Source organism: Sinohyriopsis cumingii, chromosome 7 (genome assembly GCF_028554795.1).
Source record: "Sinohyriopsis cumingii isolate HCF-2022 chromosome 7, ASM2855479v2, whole genome shotgun sequence".
NCBI lineage: Eukaryota > Metazoa > Mollusca > Bivalvia > Unionida > Unionidae > Sinohyriopsis > Sinohyriopsis cumingii.
This window is the reverse complement of record NC_142967.1, coordinates 50,477,888-50,505,324: the sequence shown is the minus strand read 5'-3', so window position 1 is coordinate 50,505,324 and position 27,437 is coordinate 50,477,888. Positions and strand designations below refer to the sequence as shown.

The 27,437-nt window shown below is 35.7% G+C and overlaps 2 protein-coding genes across 2 annotated transcripts in view; one reads left to right on the top strand and one right to left on the bottom strand.

Moving 5' to 3' along the window:
* Positions 1-3,737: 3,737 nt before the first annotated feature.
* On the bottom strand, positions 3,738-19,719 carry LOC149795204 (uncharacterized). The gene is made up of 4 exons (XM_089964945.1): positions 19,666-19,719; positions 15,025-15,095; positions 10,030-10,140; positions 3,738-9,613 (listed from the first exon to the last, which is right to left on the bottom strand). Exons 2-4 carry the CDS (start codon positions 15,066-15,068, stop codon positions 7,609-7,611), a joined length of 2,160 nt encoding a protein of 719 aa, XP_089821071.1. The 5' UTR covers positions 15,069-15,095; positions 19,666-19,719; the 3' UTR covers positions 3,738-7,608.
* A 336-nt stretch (positions 19,720-20,055) lies between these two features.
* LOC149795203 (uncharacterized) overlaps positions 20,056-27,437 on the top strand; it is a 46,940-nt gene continuing 39,558 nt past the window's right edge. Inside the window, exons 1-4 of the mRNA XM_089964944.1 lie at positions 20,056-20,160; positions 23,162-23,261; positions 23,984-24,065; positions 26,478-26,681. Coding sequence (XP_089821070.1) covers positions 23,173-23,261; positions 23,984-24,065; positions 26,478-26,681 — 375 coding nt within the window. The 5' untranslated portion in view covers positions 20,056-20,160; positions 23,162-23,172. The remainder of the gene's footprint in view (positions 20,161-23,161; positions 23,262-23,983; positions 24,066-26,477; positions 26,682-27,437) is intronic.

The following is a 27,437-nucleotide window of genomic DNA, read 5'->3' as shown; positions in this document are numbered from 1 at the left end:
AATTCAATCCATACTGCCAGTCCGTCTATTACTTTGCATTAAAACCAATGAAAAATACCTGCCTGATTTCTCTGTATCAAAACACTCCGTGATAGTGTCAATTATACCTTAATTTCCATTTTAAAAAGGGGAGAGAGAATTTATTTATTTAACCCTCGCTTTTTATCTCCTATAAGGCTCATAAAGGTGTATACTTTAAAAAAATGAAGGTCACTCGAGGTCATTGACCGCTACAGTTGAGACCTTTCATACATGTCTCAAATAACGGTCGATTTGATAGAAGAAATAAGAAGAAAACAAGACTCGTTTCGTTAAAAAATTGATAAACAAGTAAACTATTCAAAGGTAGAAAATTTTATTTCTTGAATCATTAATTTACTTTCCTAACGCGTTTTGAAATAGATCAACGAATCTACCCCGAATTTGATCTATGAGATGAAAGTTATACATACCGTTATATTAACTTAAAAAGGGTCCATTCGAGCACAATTGTGTAAGAATTATATCACCTTATACTTGATATTTGATTTAAACCAAAAATCTAGTGTGTCATCTCAGTAAGAGTCGGATCGAAGATGAACTTAACATTAGTGATGAAGACTTTTATTTCATTGTCCTTGATCAATTTAGAAAATTCACTCTTATGCTCTGGACATAACAGGCACCTGAAAAATGCTGTGAACGTAAAACCGTGAAATGGCATTTCAGTTATGCGGTAGTAGAATCTAGAATGAAAAGGAAATATTTTGGGTTCTCCACCATAACGGACTCGCATTATATATCAAGTTTTAAAAATTCGATATTTTTGCGTAAAATGAAGTTATATTTGTTGCTAAATTATGATATGAACTAGAAATCTTTATACTAAATTTAAATCTGTTATAACACTTATTGTCTGTCGCATTTTCTTTATTAGCGGTGATAGGGATATTCTGAACATCAGACAGTCGGAGACAGAGGCAAAAGATAAGGATATTTAAAACAAATTTTGAACCAAACATTTCTTTTCAGTGTCTACTATGTTACACAAAATATTAACAACCCTAATTAGCCCTGATTAACATTTCCAGTCGTTCGGGTTCTCAAGCTTCTAAAACCTCCGACACAACCAACTCCGATGTCAGATCGATTTTTGCAAATATTGTCTGTTGCCAGTACTTGCATGATCACGTGCTGCTTGCAATGGAACGTTGAATGGCCGTGGACACTGACTAGCTATGTTTTCTTCATAAGGTGAAGTTGACTGGTTGTTGACACTGACCGGACCATGACCTCTCATGTATAATTGGGTTGGTCGTGAGTAACCCTTGCCTATTACATTCATATATGAGCAGTTTGCTAGAGCAATGACTACATGCGCTAGGCATTGTAAAAAAGCTTTCGGTATGTAAAATGTAAAATGCGTTCCGTATATATGTGAAGGATATTGTTTGGCGTTCATTTAGAGCAGATTCTAAAATGCACAAATTAACATTTATTATGATATGTTCATTTGGAACTTTCAAGTTTGCTTCTTATCTAAAAAAATAAAGCAATACACACACATACACACACACAAACATACACGCGCACCCCCAAAAAATATTACTACAAGCTCGGGCAAAAACAAAACAATACATGGAAACGTGATATTTGTGAAATATTTAGTTGATACAGGTCTTGGGCATGGTTTCAGGTATACGCAACAACAGGATATGGAACAGAAAAATTACCAGCCAAGCAGTTGGTATTGAACCGTCTTCAACTTTTGCTTTCTTTAAACGCGTGGATAGCAAAACATAAACTTTAAGAAATACAGATGCCATACCAACAAACAAAAAAACCCAAACATATTGTAAACATCCAGAAAACAAGAGAACCTCGAAGGGTCATTGACCCATAACGTGCTAATTTCCAAAACTTAAAGATAACAATTTCACTTTGAAGTCACTGAAGCCATTTATAAGCGATAACAAAAAATTTCAAATTAGCTGTTTTTACAGCCATATTGGCTGTCACATCGGCACAATTTCAATTTACGGCCAGTCAGACGCCGTTAAGTCTTCCAGTGGAATCAAGATCAAACGGTTGTCTTTTCCCCATCGGTTACTGCACAAATAAAATGTTTTCAAAAGTGGAACGGAGCATTGCAGATTTAAAAACTACGCTTTCCAAACTGTTATTGTGGAAAATAAACGGCTAATATGGAGGCTACTTCAAAAATAAAAATAACTGCCTGTCGTAGAATGTCACAAGGAACATTTCTGTGAAGTCTGATCTACAATAAGGTGGTGTTATGGCAAAAATCATTTTCCACCTGCTCTTCATGGAACCAAAATGGTTGCTATCGAGGAAGGTCACCGAATGGAACTTCAGTGGTATATGCCACAAGGTATATTTCCATACAAGTTGAACAAAATTGTTGAGTGATTTTGATGATGTTGCAAATGAACATTACTTTTGATTTAAACCAGACAGTTGCTTGGAGAGTACCAAAAACACAAATTTCATAAAAATTAATAGGAACAATCCTGCGAAAATGTACTAAAATTCGCGCAAACATTTTTGGACATTTAAAAAATGTAAGTAATGTTGACGGACATAATAGTACTACAAGGCCATATGCACACATGGTCTTCAGCTACCTCACTTTGACTACAACGTTATAAAGTTTCAGTGACCAACTACCGTGTACAGGTGTAAAATGTGCCTAAGGACAATGCAGCATCCTATCATTGTGGCCAAGGTCAAAACATGTTCGACTTGTAGCAGTTACTACAGACCATGTCCGAAACATTGCAAAATTGCAATCAAGGTAAACAAGGGGTTTACTCTGTGTGTGACTTGGATTTTTAACGTAGCGTTAAAAACAAATCCAGCCATATCGCTACGATATCTAGTGATGTCAAGGACTGGGGCATCATGCCGCAGACATGTAACATGATGTCCCACCTAGTCACATTATCCTGACACCAGGCCGACCAGTCCTTACACTAACCTCTTAATGCTGTGCGCCTAGCGAGGTAGCTGTTTGTACCATTTTGGTAGGTCTTTGGTATGACTCGACCGGGGTTCGAACTCATAACCTCTTGCATCCGAGGCGGCGGCTCTAACCACTAGGCCACTGGAGCGGTCAAGGGGTTTACTAAAAATAAACTTAACCAAAACCCTAACGAATTTTTTTTCCACGACCCTGATCTCCAAATACATAGGGGTGAGGCAATCATAGAATGAACGGTCTTATTTTCATAATGACGCATTCCCAAGTTTGATAAAATTCTATCAGGGGATTAGGAAATATAAGCATCCCCACCCCTTAACTTAAGCATTAACATACATTTATCACTTGGTAAAAGGAGTGAGTAAGCATTTCTAAAAATTAACTGTCGGTTTCCGAACCTCACAAGGATTCATACCAAGCATGATGAAAGAGTTTGTAAATATATGCAAATGAAAATTAGTAACAAACACCTTCAACTCTTGACGATGACGCAGACAATAGGGACTGCAATGTCTCACCCCTACTAACGCTGGCTCTGCAAAAATATCATTGTAATTACATTTTGTCATCATCCTATTCCAGACACAAAAGATTATTGACACCGACCAACACAGGGACAGGCAGAGTATACCACAACACCCCCTCCCCCCAAATGTGTGGATGATGATGATGACATCAACAGTGTCACTGGTGCTAAGGCAGCTCTAATGCATTTAAAGTGCAGCCCAACCTCAAAAAGACAAAACAATCAAACATCACAAATTCAATTTCTGTATTCTTTCAAAGTTCACTGAAATTTTAAATAAATATAAAGAAATCAACAGAAATAATTCTCTACTCACTCCCAAGTCTTGTTACTGCTACATCTGAATAAAAAATAATTGTTCTAAAATGTTTCCAAGATACTTGTTTTTGGTTTGAAAATATTTATAATGGTAGTAACATAGGTACATAAAATAGGCAGAAACACGAGTCTCTGACCTAAAATGTCAGAGAATTTAAGAAACAAAAACTGTCCTGGGTTCATAACATTGGGATTCTACGTAAAGCTAAATTCCTTTTCAAATATTTCATTGAAGTTTATATACAATATTAAATAAGGCAGTAAAAACTATGCAGTTTTCTGGACAGTCAGAACATATTTCGATTATATCAACTTAAGGAAATTAAAATTCTTATACCGTGAAATTTGAACTTTGGATTTAAAAACTCTAGTCGTTTAAATATTGCGCATACTGGCCATTTGTTTGTATTGAATATGCTTACATCTTTAATCTGATGTGTTTAAATTATCTAGTTTTGTCAATACTAAGATATACAGTCACATACGAAACTGATGTTTGAAAGATCCAGTTTCCAACTCCCCCACCCCCAATGTAATCAAATATGTACTCACTTCTACAAAGTTCTGGTAAACATTAATTATCTTGAGAAAACAAATTCAGACAGTATTGGCTCTTGTGACTTGACATAAATGACAAAACAATAAAACAATAAAAAAAGAACATTTTTTAAAATTATATCTACATTAACTCACTATAATGAGCTGATAAATCCCAGAGATTACATTTTTGTTGTTGAAATCTTTGTTCATAAACTCTGCTTTTGAAGCAGTTACTGTCCACCCCTAAAAAGGCAGATTTTACTGGGAAGAAGACTGGTTTTGAGTTACTTTGGAGTGACAACCAGTATAATGTTAGTAGGACTTCTTACAAGGATAGTTCATTCATCAGTAATTACCTAGGTTAGGCACTATAGCTGAGGCCAAACATTAAATACATACAGGCTTACAATACAGTTATTAATACAATATACAATGTTTAGTCATTAATACTGAAAATTAACCAATGATTTATTTTAACACTGTATTCCAACCACAATGGTCATAAAATGGTCATCAGAATAGTGTATATAACCACGGTCTATTCTAGAACAGAAAACTTGTGTAGGGGTTTCCTGAATACTGAAGGGATTTAGCAAATTTTGTTGAGAAATTTGTATCATTCTTGCAACTGTGCATTTAATTTTACAATTCTAGAATGAAGTGTTTGAAGGATAAATTCTGAACTCAAAGCTTTACCCAAATCAATTAAGCATGATATATAGGCCACAATGACTTACTTTGGTGATGAAAGTGTAGCACTCATCAAGAATCATCCCTTCACAAAGTTTCATGGTTCCAGGTGTAGTAGTATTTATAAACAGATTTGGTCATGAGCAGATGCAAAAATGTTATCAAGAATGCTGCAATAATGTACATATACATGTACAAAAGTAAGCCCCTTTTAATTCCCTTCACGTGAGTAGGTGATATGAAAACCATTCCAAACTATTGCCTAGAACATAAGAAGATTGAGGATGTCAATGCTGACAAAAAAACTGAGTGAAATCGTAGTAAACAGCCCTCCAATTAAATATCAAAGATCAGAGGTCAATACAGTCTGGAAGTCCAATTAAATGTTGCTGAATTGTGAAAACCAGTCCTGACCTGTCTTTTTGATGCAAGGCCTTATATCAGATTTGATTTCATTTAAGTCCTTCATCAACTGCAGAGCAGAAATCTTGTGTGACGTGAGCAACACTATGTCCCTTCCACAGACATGGTGGTAATGGCAGTGGTGGGAGAGGATAAGACAAAAAGGTCACAAGAATAGATGTTCTATTGGTGACTTTTGCTCATTTAAAAGATCAAGCTTCATAAAAAAGAATATCAAGTCATCAAGATCGCCTGGAACACCAGTGAACTTACAACAAAATAGAATACAAAAAAAATATCAAATTATCTTACTTAATATTGGCAGTATACTGCATGTATTTTGTTTACATATTGCTTTTAGGGTTCGTCTTATGCTCCCAACTCCTGTACATGTATAAACTAAAAGGACTAAGAACAAATCTTATTCTAAAACTTTTACAAAATTAAAACACTTGCAAAGCTCCCACCCCTTGAAACAAGAAGCATTACATGAGTTTTAACAAATCTAATTTCTGTGCCATTTCTTAAAAAGTTAAAACTTGTGAAGCGTTTTCCTGACAATAACCTGCTAGTATAATTAAGCAAATTCCACCTGAGGTAGACAAGTAAAAAGTGGTATGCTTGCATGTATTCAAATGTAGATGACCCATTATACATATACATGTAAAAACACAAATATAGTTAACATAATATTTCCCATATCATGTTAAAATCTGAATAACTTTCTAGACATTGTGGATTTAAGGACATTATTGGAGGCATGACTATTGCTAATTAGCTGTATTATTACCTTAGTGGTAAAATTCAGTTTGCAGTTGAATAATTACCATTAAAATCCACAATACAATGCAGTTATAATCTAATTAGGAAATGGGGGAAATAAAATATCCACTTAAAAAAAAACCATAACAGTAAATAACATCCTATGACGTTTAAAAATTTGTATTTACAACAATATCTGATTTGGCAAGCAGTTCCAAGCAGCCACCCAGTTAGGAATTACACATACAGTTAACACATGCCATTTTAATGTCAAAATGCAATTACATCTCAGATTAATTACCAATATTACAGGTAAGTTGTGTAAAAATACACCTTATAATATGCAAATTCATTCACCTATTAAAAAATGTAATGGTTTTATAAACTGAAGAAAAATAAATGTAGCAGACAGACAAAAGTTAACTGGCACATGTAGTTATTTGAAAGTGAAGACAAAAGTCATGTCATCCAAAATTTGTTACAAAGATTAAGCAGTACATAAGGATACATATATATATATACCAAATTACACGATCTGGGGAAATAAACCTCAAGTTCAGATATAAAAAAATATAACAACCAAATGTGGTATTACTAATGTTAATGGTCATAATGAAAACAATATAGAAATAAAGTGACTGAAGTTCTAGGTATGTAAAATGTGCTCTGTAGGATTCTTATGCAAGCAGGTTTATCAAAATATTACTTCACTGTTAATAACATTTTTAAGGACAACATAATTTAATATTAATTACCCTTACAACAAGATATAGTAAGTGGTTGAGACAGTATAGCTGCACAATTAAAATTCCTTTTAATCTGACAAAATTAAATGTGCAAATGCAGGTCAATGAAAATGATTTGTCTCCCAAGAAAAAAAAAGAAAGAAAAAAACAGGAAATAAATGGAAGAGAAAGTGTAGTTAGAAAAAGACTGCATATAATGAGATATAAAATAGATTTTAAAGATTATCATATATTGACCTCAGTGACATTAATGTCAGGGATATTTTGCCAAAAAGTCAACCAATATTTCTATATTATAAGGCAAACTGACATTTCTAAGATGGCCACATTGGGCATGCACCATTTCAAATACAGATATCTCAACAAATCTTTGTGTGCATGGAACCAGTTTATAAGATGCCATTTTTTGGGGATCATTTCAGGCTACCATATTACATTGGTAAACAATGAGTCAAATTGATAGTATATAAATAAAACCAATAAATTTAACCACTAATATTCATCAATTTCAGATTTAACAGCTCTCGGGGAAGTTTCCAATACTAGAAAGACTGCATACAAGCCTTGCCTTCCATATGACATTCAATAAAATCAAACACTCCAATGGAAGATAACTAGGTGATACATATCCCATAACAATTCCTCTAGAGTATGATGCATCTACTGCTGCGACTATCAGTGCTAATTGTAGTATTCAAAATACTGTCATCCTCAGGTGGGGTAGACTCCATATTTCCATCAGTCTCGCTTAACTCACACTTTACAATGGAAATGCCTGCTTTTTCTCCATTACTGTCCCCCTCTATCAACTTCTTTTTCCTGATGAACCCTATGCTATGTGTGGCAGCATCTTTCTGAGGTCTTCCAGGGGTTGGGGTACGAGTCTTCTCAAGGGATGACTTTGTTGTTATGGTTTTCAGTTTTTTCCCAACTTTAAACCTTTTTGACTTCACCTTGGCTGACTTATTTGCCTTTTGATTTTTAGGGGATGTTTTCATTTGTATAAGGCTTTCTTTTTGATTGTTTATAATGTTTGGTGATTTTTGCTCTGAATGAGATATTTCTACAGTTACATCCTGTAGAGTTTTCTCAACAGACTGTACTGAACCTGCTGAAGGACTGGATGTTCCTGTGGGACTGGACAGCTTAGATCTTTTACTGACTGATGGTGTTTGCTGCTTATCTTGCTTAGAAGGTGACACAGATCTTTTCCTTTTGGCAACAGATGATTTTTTGCCAACAACTGCTGAAGTGCCCATGGGTGTGGAATAGCAAGAATTTCTTCTGTTAGGTATCTCAACAGTTACCTCATGTACAGTTTTCTCTGCTGACTTTATTGACTCTGCTGAAGGAGTACATGTTCTTGCAGGGCTGGGGAGCTTAGATTTTTTGCTGACTGATGGTGTTTGCTGCTTTTCCTGCTTCAAAGGGGTGGCAGATCTCTTCCTTTTGACTAAAGATGAATTTTTGCCCTCAACAGCCAATGTGCTCATGTCGGTGGAATAGCTAGATATTCTTCTAGATTCTGGTGATTTGGATGCTGGTGTCTGGAGAGTGGATAATTTTTCTGCAGGTGTTAGCTTTGTTTTCAGAATGATCTGCTGTCTAACTGGTGTCTTCACTTTATTTAATGATGGTGATTTTGAACTGACTTGATGCTTGCCTGGTGTCTTAAGTTTCTTTGGTGATGGACATTTGACAGGTGATATTCTTTTCTTGGCTGACGAGTTTGTATTCATCATCACATATGGAGATTTACCATCAGATGTTGGACTCTTCAAAGAGGTTGGGGATTTCAAAAGTGAACCTTTTTCTTTCCTATGGCTTGAGCTTTTCCATTCTGTAGCTGGAGTTTTGTTAGCTCTATTGGCTGACTTGTTACTTAGAGCAGTTTCAACTACTCTAGTATCTGGATTCTTCGCTTCAAATACAGTGTCTTCTATTAGAGGGGAAGTCGGCTCAGTGATATTCCTCCTTCTTTTGGGGGTTTTGGAAGCAGCCCTTATTGATGGGGTCTTTGAGGCTTTCCTAGATGGGCTAGCTGATGGAGATTCTTGAACACTTCTTGCTCTTTTTTCCGCAGGTGAATAGTCAGGACCTGGTGAATTAGAAACTGATCTTGTTTTTCTCTTCTTTGTTGAAGAGCCAGGACTTTTCTTTCCTGCTGGTGGTTTTATGATGACTGTGTCTGATAGTGAGTTTGGTGACACCACTTTCTTGTTAATGTCAGCCTTCTCAATCACTGATGTTAATATAGTATTTTCTGTTCCATGTTTCATGTACACAGAGGACCTGGAAGTTCGACGAGTACGTGTGACAGAAGAGGAATTCTTTTTGGTAGTTTTTCCAGGAACTATCATAGACGTTCTTCGGGATGTAGATCTGGGTGACTTCTTTGTTTCAGGAACCATCAAGGATGTTTTTCGAGTTGCTCTTGCATGTGTGTCTCCTTCCTTTGGTGGGGAAAAGGAAAGATTGACCATATTCTTTGCTCCAGCCTTTTGATATATGGAGGACCTGCGAGCCCTTGTCTTGACACCAGGTGGAGAGATTACAAATGGGACAGGCACTTTGAATCGGCCATTTGGCGTCTGCTTTGAATCAATGTCCTGTTGCTGGGGTGATTTTCTGCCCTGATAGATTGATGTCCTGTAAAACAAAACAGTTAAATTTGTAATCAACACAATCATGCAAGTCACATTTTTGTTTAGTATACAAAGATTTTCATTTTTTCTTCAAGAAACATATTAGCAAAAGCAAAAATGTGACTTTCTGGTCAGAAATGTAGTCAATGTATCTATCTTGATGTGAAAGATATTGTTATTCATTTGGTTTCCACGCAATTGTTTTGATATTCATTTCATCACTGCCAAATAGTTAATGGAATATACTACTTACCCAGAATAGATAAGTGGTTAACACTGCACGAATTTCCATATTTACATCGATTCTGGGCAATTATGACATTTAAATTGCCATTTCCACCGTTCAGCAAGTATGACAACCAAACTGTAATAACAAGTTCAAGAATGCCCGCAGTTTTCACCAATACGAGCTACATTTACCTTCTATTTCTGGTCTGTTTCACTGCTGAATTTGGTGTCTTAAAATAAACCTGTGCTCCTGATATCCATTCTGGAGATCCGACAGGTGATATAATCTCAGTGCCAGAGGAGCTGCAATATACAAAGATATAAAAATATTGAGTCAAATGAACAAACTGTACAAAATAATTATGAAAAGACAGCATGGATAAACTTATCAATATGCCTTGAACAGGGCCAGTGGATACCTTTGAGCCAATAAATGCTTTCAACATTAATCCATTAATAATGAGATTATATCTGAAACATGATACAAAATTTAATGGGGCCCCGAGTGGCAGAGTGGTCTAAAGCGCTTTCTGTTATGGATCACTGCCATCTCACCTGTCTGCGTGGGTTCGAGTTTTGGATTTGGCCAATGTGGGTATGCGAGAAAGCTTGCCAGTAGCTTCTCGAGGGTCGGTGGTTCTTTCCGGGGATTTCCCGGGTTCTTCCTCCACCAATAATAGTGGCCGCCATGTATAGCCTATCACGTGCTGAAAAATGGCGTTAAACCCTACAACAACAACAAAATTTCACAACAATTGTAAATCTACAATTAAATTTAGAAGATTTCAAGTACAGTAGCAATAACATATGGGTCATTCCATATCAAGTGGGCTGGATTTTGAAAAGTTGGGAATTCAACCCCCTTAAAAAATCTGTAAAAAATATATGTTGAAGGACATGTCGTGAGATGAAGACATACAAAATATTAGGCATGTAACTAAAAAAATTTACTGAGACACAGCTTTCTGAAAAGTGAGTGTCACCAACAATTTGTGAAAGCATTTAGCTGGAGTCGATTTTCACATAACTTTTTCCCACATTTCTAAGTGGGCTAGACAGATCAAAATCATAAGTCCAACCAGTGTATCCCCCAGGGGTGTAAAACTGAGGGTTAAAAAAAAACCTTGGTGTCAGAACTGGGGGTCAAATAAAAAATGTGGGGGTCAAAAATAAATTTTCATCTGACTCGTACTTTTTCAGCTTGAAACAGAATATTGCATCTTGCACAACATACTCTCGTTCTCTCTCTCTAAACATACAAATAAACCAACATGCACAATTAACAAAAAAATGCACTGTCCATACAAAGAATAATTTTATTACTTCATTTTTCTTTTAAAGTCGTACTTTTAACAGTCTCCTTATAATCTTTTTGAAGCAATAATACAGACCAACACATTACACATAAGCCAATACAAAAAGCCTAATAATTTTTTTTACTTGTCATAAAATGTATACTATCATTGGTTTCATTGTACTTCGTCCTAGAACAAATTTATCAAAAAATCAAGGCGGCTAATGATTCATCTTGTTTCTATTAAGTTACACATGAACTTTAAGATCTTTATTTTATTGCAGCAAAGTTAAAAACCATAAAAATCTGCCATGACCTTCTGACTGTGACAGTGGAATCCAAATAAACGCATTTGTCTCGGCAAGTTTACTGATTTATTTGTTGTGAAAGAATGTCTTGGGTTATAATGTGTTCTACAGATATATTGTGGCGAACAAGGGCAGATTTTTAAAAATTCTTAAACCCTGTCACGAAAGGATTATTCACTTTTGCAGTCTTGGCAATTAGAAGTCACACCGGTAATCCTAATGGATGTGCCGTATTCCAGTCAAGGGAATTATTTTGTCCATTGTTCATTAAGTTAGATCCACAGTTACTCTTTTGTGTTCTGCTTCTTTCACTTTCTTCGCTAATGATTCTATGGAGATCACTTTCTAGTGCAATGAGCATTGATATTAAACATCAAGACATCTTGCTGAGCTCCATGGAAATCGCATGAGTTCTCGCGAGATTAGGGGAAGCTACTCTGTAATAACATGCCTATGCTAGTCTGGTTCCTTATTTTGTATCTTTCCTGCGTTGCAATCCACTATACTAATAAAGGAGCGCAACACAGGGAGTAAACAAAGAAGGGAACTAGTCGATGCATATGCTCTAAGTATACACGATGCCACCCCGCGTCCAATGCAATGGATATTAAATAAATCCTATCACATCATGCGAATCCTTTGCATCAAAATGTATGCGTCAATTTTCTCCAGTGTGCGTCCCTGACACACAAATGTGCGTAAAGAGAAACACCTAGTCCAACAGAACTTAAGCATAGATCATGGATCTGAAATCCTCTTGAAGCTATCATGCATGGCTGCCACATTATACGGCCACAAAACCCCTATTGACGAAATATTGGGCATGTAGTGAGGTAATGGAGGTACTCCATGATTGATCTGTAAAAAGACCTGTATCTTCATTAGATTTTCAGATTTTTTTGCATTAAAGATGGTTCCAGAGCAAAAAACTTGTGAATTTCCCTCTTATTCCCTCCGAGTTACCCAGACTGACTTACTAAAAATTGATATAACCCATTTTACAGACACCACAAACTTTGAAAAATAAAACATTTCAAGATGACGAGAACCATGGACAATTTTTTAATATGTTGGAGGCACTGAAATCATGTCTAAATACCACCAGTTTCAGATTTTAGGAGGTTGTCTACGTTGTTTCCTGACCTTTTGAATAAGAGGGAAATTCACAAGTTTTTGCTCTGTTAACAACTTTAAGCCAAGAAATCTGAAAATCTAAAGATACAGATCTTTTTACAGATTAATCATGGAGTATCATCCACTGCCTCATTACATGCCCAATATCTTGTCCATATTTGTTTGCATGTGGATGCTGGAATGCTGCAGAATCCTGTGGGGGAGGGGGGAAGGTACATTGCTTGGGATAGGGGTTTTGTGGCCATTAAAACATGGTAACCATAAAAGAAAGTTTCAAGATGATTTCAGATCCATAATCTACATAAAACATTCTGTAGGACTTTTGATTTTGAGCTGTCTAACCCAAATTAAAAATGTGGAGAAAAGTTGTGAAAATAGACCCCAGCTACATGTTTTACCAAGTTTTCAGTGGCACTCAATTTTCAGAAAGCTGTATCTCAGTCAATATTTGAGCTACGAGCCAATTACTTTGTACATCTTCATCCCTCAAAATGTACTTCAACCTATATTTTTTACCAACTTTTTTAGGGGGTCGAATTCCCACCCCTGGCCAACTGGACATGGAATGATCCATATGTTACTACAATCATATTAAGCTACTATAGCAGACTGGGTTTAAAAATAATAAAAAAAACTGGTTGTTTAATTCTACTTCACTTTATCATAAACTTCCAATTTCAAGTTCATTAATGTGTAAGGAACCAATCTCAGAAGAATGACACTGGAAACTGGTGACTGACCATATCCTGAAGTGACTATCAAATACTATATAGTTGCACTTAACTTGGCACCTACATATTTTGCCATCGTGAACACAAAATAGTAACCTGTCTGATGATGTCCAACTTATTCATAGCTGCCAACCTTCCATGCTCACAATTAGTGAAAATAGGGATAAAAAGTCGTGAATTTGGACATGAATTCGTGAAAAATACCATGACAATAACTCCAGCCACTCTGACCATCAATACTACACTGTATCAAGTTCGCAAAATAAAAATAAAACACTACATATATGTAGAAATATTTATTTATCAAGACATGATACTGTGGCAGACTTGAACTTCCTCAACTGTTTGATCGTAAATTTGTTTTCTAAACAGTTCCCACTTCTTGCCTGCTGGTTGATCTTGGGGACTAAAATTGCTGACAAATTTTCTGCAGCTAAGGAGGCCCTAAAGTCTGTCTTATTTTTCCTCACTAAAGAAAATACTCTTTCACTGTCACTGTTGCTGTGAGGAATGCACAGGAGCTGCAGCATTTTTGGTTCTTCGACAGGAAAATCTGGAAGCGATTTTCGAGTCCGGGAACATTTGTCAGAACAAATGTTTAGCATGGTCTCCAGCTGATAAAGGTAGCTTGTGTTCAACAAGAAAACTCACAAATAATGCTTCAGCGTTGGTAGCCTGCAGGTCTTCTGCCAATGGTTTAAAATATTCCAGAGCTGAAATCATGCTTATTCTTAATTTTCCCAACTTCGTGTTTTTTGCAACCGACATTCTTCCTCACATCGTCTCTGCGATGGCACACTGAGTGCAAAAAGCATGAATGAATATCAATGTTTAATGGCAGAATGCACGGCCAATTTTTGATACATTCCAAACTAAACTTCACTTTTTGAGTAATACATTTCTTTTTCCTTGGTGGTGAAGACATTTTCAACATCTTACATGTGATGCTGAACGGTGACTCAAATCAGTGTTTTGATGCATGCGCAGAGCAAATTTCCGGTTAGGCCCCAGTTTTCTCTCAAAAGCATTTGTAAAACTACTCTTATACATATAGATTAAAATAGGCTAAAATGCTTGCTACCGGGCCAACTGTACTATTCGGCTGTAGATCTACTAATATCGTGACTAGCAGTACCGGACTGTTTCGGCAACTGCGAATATCACGACTAGCACTTAATGGGAAATCGGTTATTTTATTAAAGATTTAAATAATTGAGGATTGGATAATTCATGAATTTTTTGGCTTACGGCGTGAATTCGTGAATCGCTGAAAAAGTCGTGAAATTCACACCAAATTCATGAGGGTTGGCAGCTATGCTTATTCATTATTCAAACATTATCACATATATAAAATAATCAAGCAAATGCATGTATTTTAGCTGATCTCAAGTGCGCTATAAGCTCCATCAAGGAATGGAACAAAAACTTTGGTTTTTATATCTGCTTCAATACGCTTGTTTAAACATCTGCAGACTTGATTTTTATAAATAAATTTTGAGCATTAAACAAGTACTGCACTTAAACCATTTTCTTTTATCTAGTCTTATTCAAGTAACGAAGCTGATTTTCTTAGAGGAATGCACTTTATGAATTATTGATATTATTATCAGTAAAATCAACTTATTAAACAATCACAAAGGGTTGTTTATTATAAAACAACAATTTTACAGAAGCATCATTTATAATTAGCACAGAAGACATCATAAAACTTCTTGTTTACCTGGTTTCTCTTCTATTAGGAGTTCTTCCCATTCCGCGTGTCATAGCCAACAGTGTTTCGGAATACAATAACTGGAAATAATAATAATAATAGTAATAAGGATTTAGTACAATGCCTAATATTTAGAAGCTCTAAGCACTTTACAATATTAGACACATATAAACATATATAACAAGATAACAAACACCATTAAATTACAAAACATAAACATGCTGACAATAATTAAGGAAGTAAACGTCATTATTTCTTTAAGACTGTTCTTGATGAAGTGTATCCCCTAGGGGTGCAAGACTGAGAGTCAAAATCTCCTTGGAGTCAAAACTGGGGGTCTGACTGAGTAAAAAGCAAAATCTGGTATCAAAACTGGTGGTCAAATTAGAAATTGGGAGGTTTCTGAAGTGCAAATGAAGGTAAAGGGAAACTGTTGATGTAAGTTTTGTTATGAACAAGTTGTAAGATACACTAATTCTCTTGTGAGATTATGACAGTGATATGCTGTGATGTCACAGAAGCACACACTTCTATATTCCAGTTCATCAACTAGACTCGACAACTATGTCAGATTTAAAAAATATGATGGGAAAGGGCATTTGACTGGGATTTACAAACCTACTTCCCCTACTCCCAGGACAAGCTCAAGTTTCATTCTGGGCAATATTTCCAGGCACTTGCCCACAGGCAAGTACAAACAAACGAGAGAATGAGGGGGAGAATGGGGTTGTGTTCCATTTATAATACTTTATATTCTGCATGTTTTATACCTTGTATAACTGGTGGAAGGAGAACCCGGAAAAACAGGTTAGAACAGCCAAATCATGGAAGACACTGGCAAGCTTTCGCACATACCCACACTGGCAGAGCCCAAGACTCAACACAGATATGGGCGAGATGGCAGTTAGGAGCTGTCCATTTAGTATGTAGGAATGGAGTTTTTTAATATAACCCAAATGCATACGCTTGTGTATGGGGGGGGGGGGGAAGAGTCTACTGTTAATGTATATACACATAGTAAACTGGGTGGTGGCAGAGAAACCAAGACAACAATTTGTCCAATACGCAACCTGTTCGAGTGGGTCCAGTTGGTGTTTGAATTTTTGCAGACACTAAACAAACTTTTTAAAGTTATGCAGCTTATTTCATTGATGCAGCCAGACATTCAACGTTGGTGGACTGGTTTACTAAACATGCTAATATTATTATCCTTGATCGTTTCTGCGTGGATGAAATATAGGCCATTCTATAGCATTCAGGGAGAGGGGGGTCAAGCGTATGTAAGAAGGTGGGGTGGGGAGTGTATAAAAGTATGCATGTGTACTGGGAAGGGGGAGGGGTCAAGTTTTGCCAGATTTTTGCATACATACTAAATGGATGGCCCCTTACTGGTAAATTTGAGTACTTTAGACCACCTGGGGCCCAAGGACATAATGTGAATATTTACGATTTCAAACTGATTTATATATATTTTAGCTCATTACTTATATTTAAATTTATTTTTTTTTACAGATCCATAATTTGCCAACTTTTTCTTCATGTCCTAACGTAACCGCAGGCAGTTTGTGAACTTGCCAACTCTAAACAATCTGCCAGTCAAAGATTGTTTTGATTTATGTTGTCAATTTTAAGGTGAGTGGATCTTAATTGTTAACGATATAACTTGTGAGATTGCTTTGACAGGTGTGTGTGATGTAAAAGGCAAGTTTTTGTAACAATTATCCTACCAGTTGAATTTATTCAAAGCATGATCACTGTACTGTTAATGTAGCACCCATAAGTGGTATTTATGATCTGCTGTTTATGCAATAATTACATGAGACTAACATTACTTATTGCATGGCAAACAATTAAATGAATAAGTGAACACAATCTCAAAAGCCCACTAATCAAATAACTTTAAGCACATCACCAAGTTGAAGGTGATATGATAAAAATCATTCACTTGTAAGTTGAGTATAATAATAATAATAATAATGAGGACTTTGTATAGTGCCTAATCTTTAGAAGCTCTAAATGCTTTACAACATTAAACACCTATAAGATAAAAAACATATAATGATATGATTACAAAAACAAACACCATGAAATTAAAAAACAAAAAAAATATGCTGAGAATATTTAAGGTAGGAAACATTTTTAGGTCTTTAAGTTTGTTCTTGCAGTCGAAATAAGTGAGTTTTGAGAGTACTCTTCAATGGGATCACTGTGTCTTTGTGTCTAAGTTCAGTGGGCAATTCATTCCACATTCCTGGGTCCTGGTATGCAAAAGAACGCTGTCCATAGGACTTTGTTTTCATAGTGGGAATAATGAGTATACGATTGTCAGAAGAGGAGCGTAAGTATCTTGCTGGTGTCTACACATGGGTGAGGTCAGATAGGTATGTTAGACTAGAGTCTTACAGTGAAACGTAGCACAGAGAACAAATTCTGTGTTTGATTCTGGATCGATTGGATAGCCAATGTAGGGTACAGAGCAGCGGGGAGGTGTGATCTGATCGTGGTACTCTAAGTATGATCCGAGCAGCTGTGTTTTGAACTTTTTGAAGTAGATATTGAGATGAACCAGACAGAATTGAGTTACAATAGTCCAGTCTTGAAAGTACTAATGAACACACAAGTGTTTTAGCGGCATCAACTGAAAGATATTTGCGAATGGAGCTGATGCGTCTCAGCTCAAGATATGCAGCCTAGCCTATGTTCATGGCATGTTGGTGCAATGTGAGGGTACTGTCCAGAGCAACACCTAGGTTTTGAAGTGATATGTTGGTGCAATGTGAGGGTACTGTCCAGAGTAACACCTATGTTTTGTAGTGATATGTTGGTGCAATGTGAGGGTACTGTCCAGAGTAACACCTAGGTTTTGTAGTGATTGTGTGAATTTAATGTTGGTGTTGCTGATATTTATTGTCTGAGGTAAAGGATGTGAATGAGAAAGCCTTTGAGTTGTGATCAGACTGGCCTCAGTTTTATCATCATTCATCTGCAGCTTGTTACATGTCATCCATGATTTCACATCAGAAATGCACCTGTCTACACCTTGGATGGTAGAATCAACTTCAGTCGGGTGGCTAGATTTGTCTATTTGGGTGTCATTAGCGTACTATTGGTGAGACACTGGATGATGATCTATGACTCTTGAGAGTGACTGAGTGTATAGAATGAAGAGAACAGGTCCAAGAACAGAACCCTGTGGAACACCACGACATAGATAAACTGGGCTGGAGTATATTCCATTTGCAGATACAATTTATGTCCTGTTGACCAAGTAGGACTTGAACCACAGTAAGGCTGTATCACGAATGCCAAATACATGCTGGAGACGGTGAAGTAATATATCATGGTCTATTGTCTAAAATGCTGCAGACAAATCAAGGAGGGTGAGGACTGTAATCTTTCCGTTATCCAATGCAAAGAGAATGTCATTAACTACTTTTAGAAGTGTAGTTTCAGTACTGTGGCAATGGGCGATATGCAAATTGTACATTGCTTAAAAAACTGTTTGAATTCAGATGAGATACAAGCTGGGATAGAACAACCGTTTCTAAGATTTTTTTATATGAATGGGAGATCAGAAATTGCATACTTAAATCATGTCTGATATGCAAAAGAAACTTGAACATACCAATTTCAGTAATAAAAGTATTTTCTTACTTGTTTGAGTTAACATGATCACATGATAGATCTAATTTGCCAGACAAAATTCTTGGTCATGGCCACTGACCTTTGACTGACATCATTAAACTTGTCCCATTGACCTCTTTGTTGTTAACAGAGTAACTGGGAGTCAAGATAACTAACAGAATAAAATACTGTTCCGTGTTTTAACGTTTAATTACATATTTTACACTCATTACTACATACAGCTGGCATCAGTTCTGAGCAGGCATGGCAGTGACCTGATTGAACATGCTTGGCTGGGGGATCATTAACTTAATGATGTCGCAGCCTCAACATCCACATTTAAGGCTACTAATATTAGTACAAGTCATTAACCAGCACGTTTTTAAAAGCAAACACTTGGGTGGAGTCTCTACGAGTAATTAAAAAAGTGGAAATCCCGACACTGAAGATTAATGAGCCATCAGACATAAACACATATAATTCAGCCTTTATTCAAATGTTCTGATTTATCTCGAAGTTGTTTTCAGCTACAGAGCCTATTAGGCATTTTTTTTCCCCAGCATAACTGAGAGCAACTATAGTTTGTTTACTTTTTGTAACAGTCAACGACCTCTCATGTTACAGATTTGATGATGATCACAACCAAATAATCTATATGAACCATACAAGGCCCGATGCAGGGATTAGAGTTCACTCTTTTTGAAGTAAGTTATTGAATAGCTTTCAAATCTCTTTGAAGTAAGTTTTTGAAAAGCTGTTAAATCAAACATCTTTCCACCACCCATTACTTTATTTGACTGATTGCATAACGTAGGATTATAATAGAAATTTGAAATGTTGAATTCGCGCGTTTTGAACGGTTTATAGGCCAAAGCGAGGAGGCCTCCAAAAAACAAGGCATCATATTAGATGTTCTTTATCTATTTTGAAAAGTACTATTCACAGATAAAGTTTTAATCGTCAGATATAAATGTTCATCAAAAGTAAATTTCGTAAATGTCCAGAAGAAAGCTTTAACAATTTTACCTTTTATCTTCACATCCGGCGTGGGAAAATAGGACCTTGCCTATGACCTTAGCGTATGTGACGTATTAATGTTTGGTATTTGTCTAAACCAATCAAATTACATATATCCTCTACTTTTGAATATATGTATACGTTAATATATTCATACGCTACTACCAGTGCTACGCCACGCGCTCTTGTTATTGTTTTAATTTAAAAATTAATCACATATTTTATTACTTATTGAATATTTTAAAACAGGTATATATTTCGTTTTATTTATAACAGAAATGTACATATATGGTTATAAATAGACTTAATATATGGCTTGTAACCTTGGAACTATTTTGTTATTATGTGAATTTAATAAGGTCAGTTAACGCTTTACTCCTAATTGAAAATTCGCGCGGCACCGATAAGTACAGTACCGTTTTTCAGGTCAAATTGTGTGTAGGTTGGCGACGAATTCATCGATGTAGTATCTCGTTTTGAAAGAAATATTGTGATTTAAATAAGGTGAGTTGCAAAAATGGATTTTCTCCAGGGAACAACCACCTATTTGTCAGGATAAGGTAGTACGGAATCTCCATTGTTTTCAATACGAGGTCACTCTGCATCTTTATCTGCAATGTTTATTCAGCCCTTAGTCTTATGCGTTGATTCTTGTTGGTATGTTTATAATGTTATAAACAGAAGCTTTCTTTGATCTTTTTCTTTTAAGCATTTATTTTTCCGATGGTGAGGTGCATTGGAACCTTGGATGCAGAATGTTTTGAATATTCCCGCTGCGGTCCGCCATAATTGTTAAACAGCTCAATGTTTGAAACCGATGGTTTTAATTGGGGAGGGGGGGGGGGGTTGACCGCCATAATACAAATCAGATGCAATTCGAAATAAGGACAAGGCAGATATCTCCTGATCTCCTGTGAAAGGAATTTATCCTAAATAATAAAGCATTATTGCTGACTTGTATTTTTTTTAAAAATAAATGATAACGGTCGGACAACCATTATGATTGTTTATTGTTTTTTGTAGTTTGCTATAAAAGTTAAAAAAAGGTCGGACTACCAACTTAAATTTATGTTCTTTGTTCTGTACGATCCGGGTAGATTTTATGATTTAGATTTATTGTACCTAGAAAGTCCATAAAAGTTTGTCATACTTTTGACGTTTGGGTTGCTGTATAACGTAGGGCCATTTGATGTAGATAAAACTAAATATTTATAATAAGCATTGCATATAATTTACTCGTAGGCTCACCACACAATAGTACTCCTATGCAATACAAAATCGAAATCAATTTCTTTCATAACATGATTATACTTGTGTAGTAGATTAATAAACTATTTGTTTTTCAGACTTTAGTCCTGCAGTGTAAGACATAGCACATGTTTTTGTTCAGTGGTGTCGTACTATGCAAATAACGGCCTTATATAGCATGTTCCGATGTCGATGACAAAGTTTCAGGAACATCTTGCACACTTGGCAGCCTATATCAACACTTCCACTAATTTATGTGTAATTAATATACTTACTGTGCTGTCTTTATCCTGGCAGTATGAATGTTATACTAGCAAATGGACGCGTTTTCACGTTCCGTTGACATATATCTAAATTTATTGCAATGCGACGGTAGTCTATGTATGCCGAAGTAAGATCAAGTATGTACATGTTGGGGATATGTTTCTTGAACGAAACAAACTGTTGCTTGCAAGTCCAGTAGGCATAATATATTTGTTTTGTTAAAGAATAATATTTCAACTTAACCTAATTTCGGCATTCCTGGCTTTCATCACGTTCCAGCCAACGAAACTTGAAAACGGATGTGAGAATTTGAATTTCTTAGAGAAAAGACATCAAAGTTAAGTCTGAATATAACATTATGACTTTACTTTGTAGAAAAGGGTCGTCATTTCAGTTGTCAGTTGCGTGGAATATTCCTGAAAATTTGACTTCATAAAGATGTCGACATTAAAATAAACGTTACACCGCACAGTTAGTTATGCTGTAAGACCTTGACGCCCACAACGTAAATATTAGCATCAAGGTCTTAATGTAGGACTAACTTCAGTGAATTTTTTTATATAGCTCCATTACATGATATTGGATCAGTTTGTAGCCTCAACCACAAGAAATCAAGTTGAGGCTATGACATAGCTAGCGAGTGGCAGAATAGTTCAACACTATTTGGGCAGAAAACTCCTGCACAAATAGTTTCAAGCATCATTAGTTTCTGCCACTAGTAACCCCAGAAAAAAAAGGCAGAGGACTACTTGTTGGTCAAAGTATTTGAATCCCCTCCAGTTTGTACCCACTGATTTGAAAAATGAAAATCATCAAACACCAAAAATGCATTTCTTTCTTCAATTTACAATTCCATACATCTAAAAAATGTACTTTGCCATGTGCACTTTTTGTTTAACAAATGTGTTTGTCGTGACATAAGTTGCATTGCTGGTGGAGGTCTTAATGCTTGTTATGTCTTTGTTCTGGTAGGCAACTTTTTACCCAGCTGGGTACTTTGGCTTACAATAATTGATTGTCAGCACAAATTTGATAGCGCATTGGGCCCAGGTACAAGTGATATGTTGTAGTTTTAACATCACAATGAAGTTTTACAATTGCATGTTTAAAATAAGGCTACCTACAAAAATTCAATATGGTTTGTCTTCATTTAGCAAATACTGGCTAATAGTAATGATGACAGTGATTTAAATTTTTTTTAGTCAGAGTATTGGAGCTGTAGCGGTGCTACTGGAAATATCTGAGTGATTATGAACGTCCAAAAACCATGTTCAGTACAAATCCTATCATAGGGCTTGCAATTTACGTACATAAGACATGATTGATAGCTATATTGTAAGCAATGATACGAGCCCCTGTGGTCTTTTGTACATGCTGGAAGGGCAAAGACAAATGGATTTGAGATTAAATGTAGGAAAGGCAGAATATGAAGCCTAATTTAAAATATTGGCAATTTGAATGTCTCATGTAATTTTCATTTCTGAAAGTCTGAGGGATATTGTTCTCAAATCTGTCTAACAATCAAAGGGTTATGGTTAATTTAATAATAAGAATCTAAAAAGAAATTAAAGTCGATCATTTTGATCCAAATACCTGTCTACCAAAGCAGGCTATGGCAGTGATGGTCTTAGAACCATAATAGTCTTATGATGGAACAGAAAAGAAATCTGGCTTAGTAGTCAAAACACTGGTTCAAGAAAGCGTTTGACATTCCAGGGAATTTACATGAGCACAGTTCAAAATAAAGTGATTAATCACAGTTTAATGGTGTGTATCAAATTTTAAGAAATTACCAAAATAGACTACTGAATGCTTTTATGACCTGTATTTCTTTTCTTATAACTTGTTAATTTCTTCTTTTTTTTTTTACAAGTTCATTTGATAATTTGTGTATCTTTGTGGAGAATACTTAACGTATTTAAAGTTTTTGCTGACATTGTGGAGTTAAACACAGGTTTGACAATAAATGAGCTGCTTTATTCCTTTTTTTCAGGTTGAGCAAAAATGTTGTTTGCAAAAATCGTTGTTATAAAAAGAAATGGCAGTGATGGATCTCATTTCCCCCTTACAGCCACATCTTGCTTGTTTGGAAGGTAACTGACATTGCTGTCTATTTGTAACATTCCAGATAGTTACTATTGTGCCCATGTGATTGTCATGTTTACATGTGTTGTGTCTAGAGGTTTAAACATTAGTAACTAGATCAAATAAAACCCAACAAGCAAGTTTCCAAAATATAAATTTATTTAAATAAAATATAAAATGGAACACAGTGAAAGAATTAAAACTTACTTGCCATGTGTGAATTCCTAAAATGTAATCCTAATAATGTACTATAAATTTCTCATTAATCCACAAGCAGTTCTAAGGTAATCAGAATGAAGCTTGTATAGTACTCGTGTGTTAAATTGAAAACATTGAATTCCAAAGAATTATTTATCCAAATGTTATTACTTCAATATAATCACTTGAATGAAGATATCTCTGAAGTCCTTGAAACTGCTCTGATGGCCTAGTGGTTAGAGCATCCACCTCGGATGCGAGAGGCAATGAGTTTGAACCCTGGTTGAGTAATATCAGAGACTTATAAAAACGGTACTAACACTTACCTTGCTAGCATAAAGAGTTTAATGTTAGGACTGGTCGGTCTGGTTTCGGGATAATGTGACTGGGTGGGACATCATGCTGCATGATGCCTCAGCGCTGGACATACACAACAAAAATATGAGTTTTATAATGTAACTAAAGCCAGTGGGTCCTTAAAAGCTAACCACACTTAAAATTCTCCATTCTGAATGACTTGTTTTGCTTACAGGGGTGATGATTGTGACATAAGGATACAGATCCCTCAGGTATCGAAGGAACACTGCAGAGTAACTGTCAATGAAGATGGTGAGGTGAGCATTCTGAAAATAATTATTACAAGGCTAATGATGCCTTTTTCTCCTTAGTCTTTACAGTTAATAATGACTAAGACTGAAATTTGGCATTTGCTGGTGAAAAATGTCCATCTAGTCTGTCTGGAACTTTAAGATGTCTAATACAGATACTTCAGACCTGCCAACCCTTATGATTTTTCTGTAAGTCTTCTGAAATTAACCTTAAAGTATGGACCTACGGCACACAAGCAAACACTACAGAAAAGTTATCATTTCCGAAAATCGGATAATTGGTTCATCCAGGTTTTACATATAGTGAAATTAGTCAGGGAAGCAGACCAACTTTACAACAACATCCAGACATTTTGAACTATACCTATTTGTTCATCCGAAGCATCTGCATGATCAAACTGTTTACTTTAGAAATTTTTTTTAATGACATCCAGAAAGAGGTGCATGTTTAAGATGAAATGGAAAGTAAGCCTCTAGGAAAACACAGAAGAACAATATACGTATATTTAGATTCTTGTGAATAAAAGCTGGAAAGGACACAGTTATGTTTATTGGACATCACATGCTAATTTGAGTATATTTCATGGCAGGAGATATGATTGCCAGCATCATGTGAGATGGAAAAAGATTGAATTTCCTAGAATTACAAGTTGAGAAATAGCGACAAGCTATTGAGTTGCATAGGGTTTGGAACTAAAGTTTGTACACCTGTACTAGTAAATAAACGCATACTTTTCAGTTTACCTTAATGTTTATTGTTGCTGCATCAAACTTTTCATTATGTTTTCCAGTTTTACAATAGCAGTTGTTGATATTTTGCTACACCTTACTGAAAACTGGTCAGTCTTAGGGGAAAAAATTAACTGCTTTACTGAGACACTCATCAGGGTTGACTTTTAAAATAGGTAATAACAGATGAATTGCTGGGTTCTCTGCATTAAGAGGTTAGTGCTAGGACTGGTTAGACTGGTGTTAAGATAATGTGACTGGTTGCAAACATCATAGCTATATGACTGAATTTTTTTAAAAGTTATGTTAAAAATTAAGGTCACACACATGCAATTTAATTTGATATTAGGCAGACTATAAATTGATCATTTGTGTAGAACTTCCTACTCCCTTTCTACATCTCCTTTGTTCCCAAACATCATGATATTACACCTGAACTCGATGCTTGTCTGAATCACTATGCCCAAGTCTTATTTGTAACAATAATTCCAGTGTAGCAACATAAAATAATGTTCTATACATTTGAGAAAATAGGAGAATAGAAAACCCGATAGGCAAGCTTTGGAACAGAATATACCAAAAATTGGCTGTGCAGTCAGCCATCAACCACCGATATACATCGTGCTTTTTGCACACAGTGTACCACACATTTTAGCATTGGGCATGGTGGCAGCGACAATGTGAGGATGCACATTGGTAGCAAAGAACACTTAGAGGTTGAGACAGTTAAGAACTCAATGCAGATTTCAGCTCTCTTTGATGGAAGACCTGCAAGCTACCAACACTGACATATTGTTTGTGAGTTTTCTTGTTGGTCACAATCTACCTTTATCAGCTGAAGACCATGCTAAATATTTGTTGGAACAAATATTCCCAGACTCGAAGATGGCTTTGCGAGTTCATGTCAAAATTAACCAATTTTATCCCTATTTTCACTAATTATGAGCCTGGAGGGTTGGCAGCGAAGGTGAAGTCAAACTGCTAACATCTTTTTTATGTAAACATATCTATATGCAGCTACTATTGCTAGCAAAAATAAATCAGACAAACACAAAAATCTCTATGCATGTGACAGGTATAATAACTGACACAAAATCCTTCAGCATGTTTATGATCCACTGCAGTGGACTCTACTTTTATGTTGAAATGCAATTAAAAAAATATGTTTTTATTTCAGTATATTAATAAATGTTAGGAACGTTAAGATTTCATTAATGAAATAAAAATCTTAACGTTTAGACTGGTATTAAATTAAATTTATTTTTCCCAACTCCACTACTGAAACCACATGTCACTAGTTTGCTAAATAGCTGTACAATCGTTAAATGGACCTGTAGGTATAATGGAAGGATTGTGTCACAATTAACAACAATGCTGGCATTTCATACTTTCTCACTGATTATGAATCACAAACAAATTACACATTCAGCATATTCATTTTCAGCCCTACCCCATTCATATATTGGTAATCAGCATTAACCATTTGCAAGACTCTCGCTTTTGAACAACTACCTCATTTTTTATATCAGTGTCCTCTGTTGACAAGATACTATCAAGGTCAAGTAAGCCTGTTGTAATGCTATTAGCCTATGACTTGGGCTATCATCCTCACATTCACACACTTTTAAATGACAGGCCAAGATTTCCATAAAAATGGATATATATAAACAAACAGTTCTTCTTTTCCAGGTCTTTCTGACTAATTTGAGCGAGGTCAATCCAGTGCTCTTGAATAACAAACCACTGCATTCTACAGCCCAACTGAAGCACAGCAATATATTTACTATTGTTGATCGATCTTTCCGGCTGGAGTTCCCTGAAGATTCTCCAAAATCTCCCATAGGAAGAAGTCCATCACCAAAAAAAGATAGTGGCAAAATTTTGTCCCCAAAGGTGAAATATTTTCACTCGTAGGATTTGAAGGAAAGATGCTTTATATTGTCAATTGTGCAGTTTTGGAAAATCAAAATTTTTTATAGTTCCACTGATAATGTGCAGAGTATTGTGCTATGATCTTGTCCATCTGTCAGTTCCCAGTTTGGTTCCTGTACAATAACTTGAGTTGCCCACCATCAACAATTGCCAAAAAAATTTGATGGCTTGTATTTGGGATTGAAAGGTTAAGGTCACTATGACTGAAAGCATGAAGGCTATTTCTGCACAATAATTTGAGTTCAGACATTGCATAGAGTAAGGATGAACTCTGTTGATGAGTATGTCAAAAGGTCTGAGAAAAAATCTCTGCACAACAATTATAGTTCTTCACCAAATACAGTTGCCAGACTTTTTGGATTGCTTCCACTTGGGTAAGAAAAAAACCAGTAAATTTTTACTTAGTAAGTTGGGATCAATTTGAAAGAAGAAAAATGATTCTGCATTTTTCATAAATCAACTTTGAATGAATGAATTGTTTAAAAAGTGGTTTTCATTGCAATACAATTGTTCCACGTGATGTACATCAACAAACCTGTATTGATAGCTTATACTTGGGTTCAAGAAACATGTTGATTTTGGACCCAGAGGTCAATGGAATGGCATCCTGAACTGAAGGAAAAAAACCTGGTTTCTCTGCAGAACTTTAAGTTTTTTTATGCAGAAAAGCAGTTAACTCAGTGCAGGAACACAATGTACCATTCACAGTAGTATTGC

Excerpts from the sequence above, each read along its gene's own strand:
- LOC149795204 (XM_089964945.1), bottom strand. The coding sequence starts at position 15,068 with ATGACACGCGGAATGGGAAGAACTCCTAATAGAAGAGAAACCAG. Across the intron at positions 10,141-15,024 it reads CCTAATAGAAGAGAAACCAG|CTCCTCTGGCACTGAGATTA; the intron begins GTAAACAAGAAG and ends TGTATATTGCAG. Across the intron at positions 9,614-10,029 it reads AAACAGACCAGAAATAGAAG|GACATCAATCTATCAGGGCA; the intron begins GTAAATGTAGCT and ends TTTGTTTTACAG.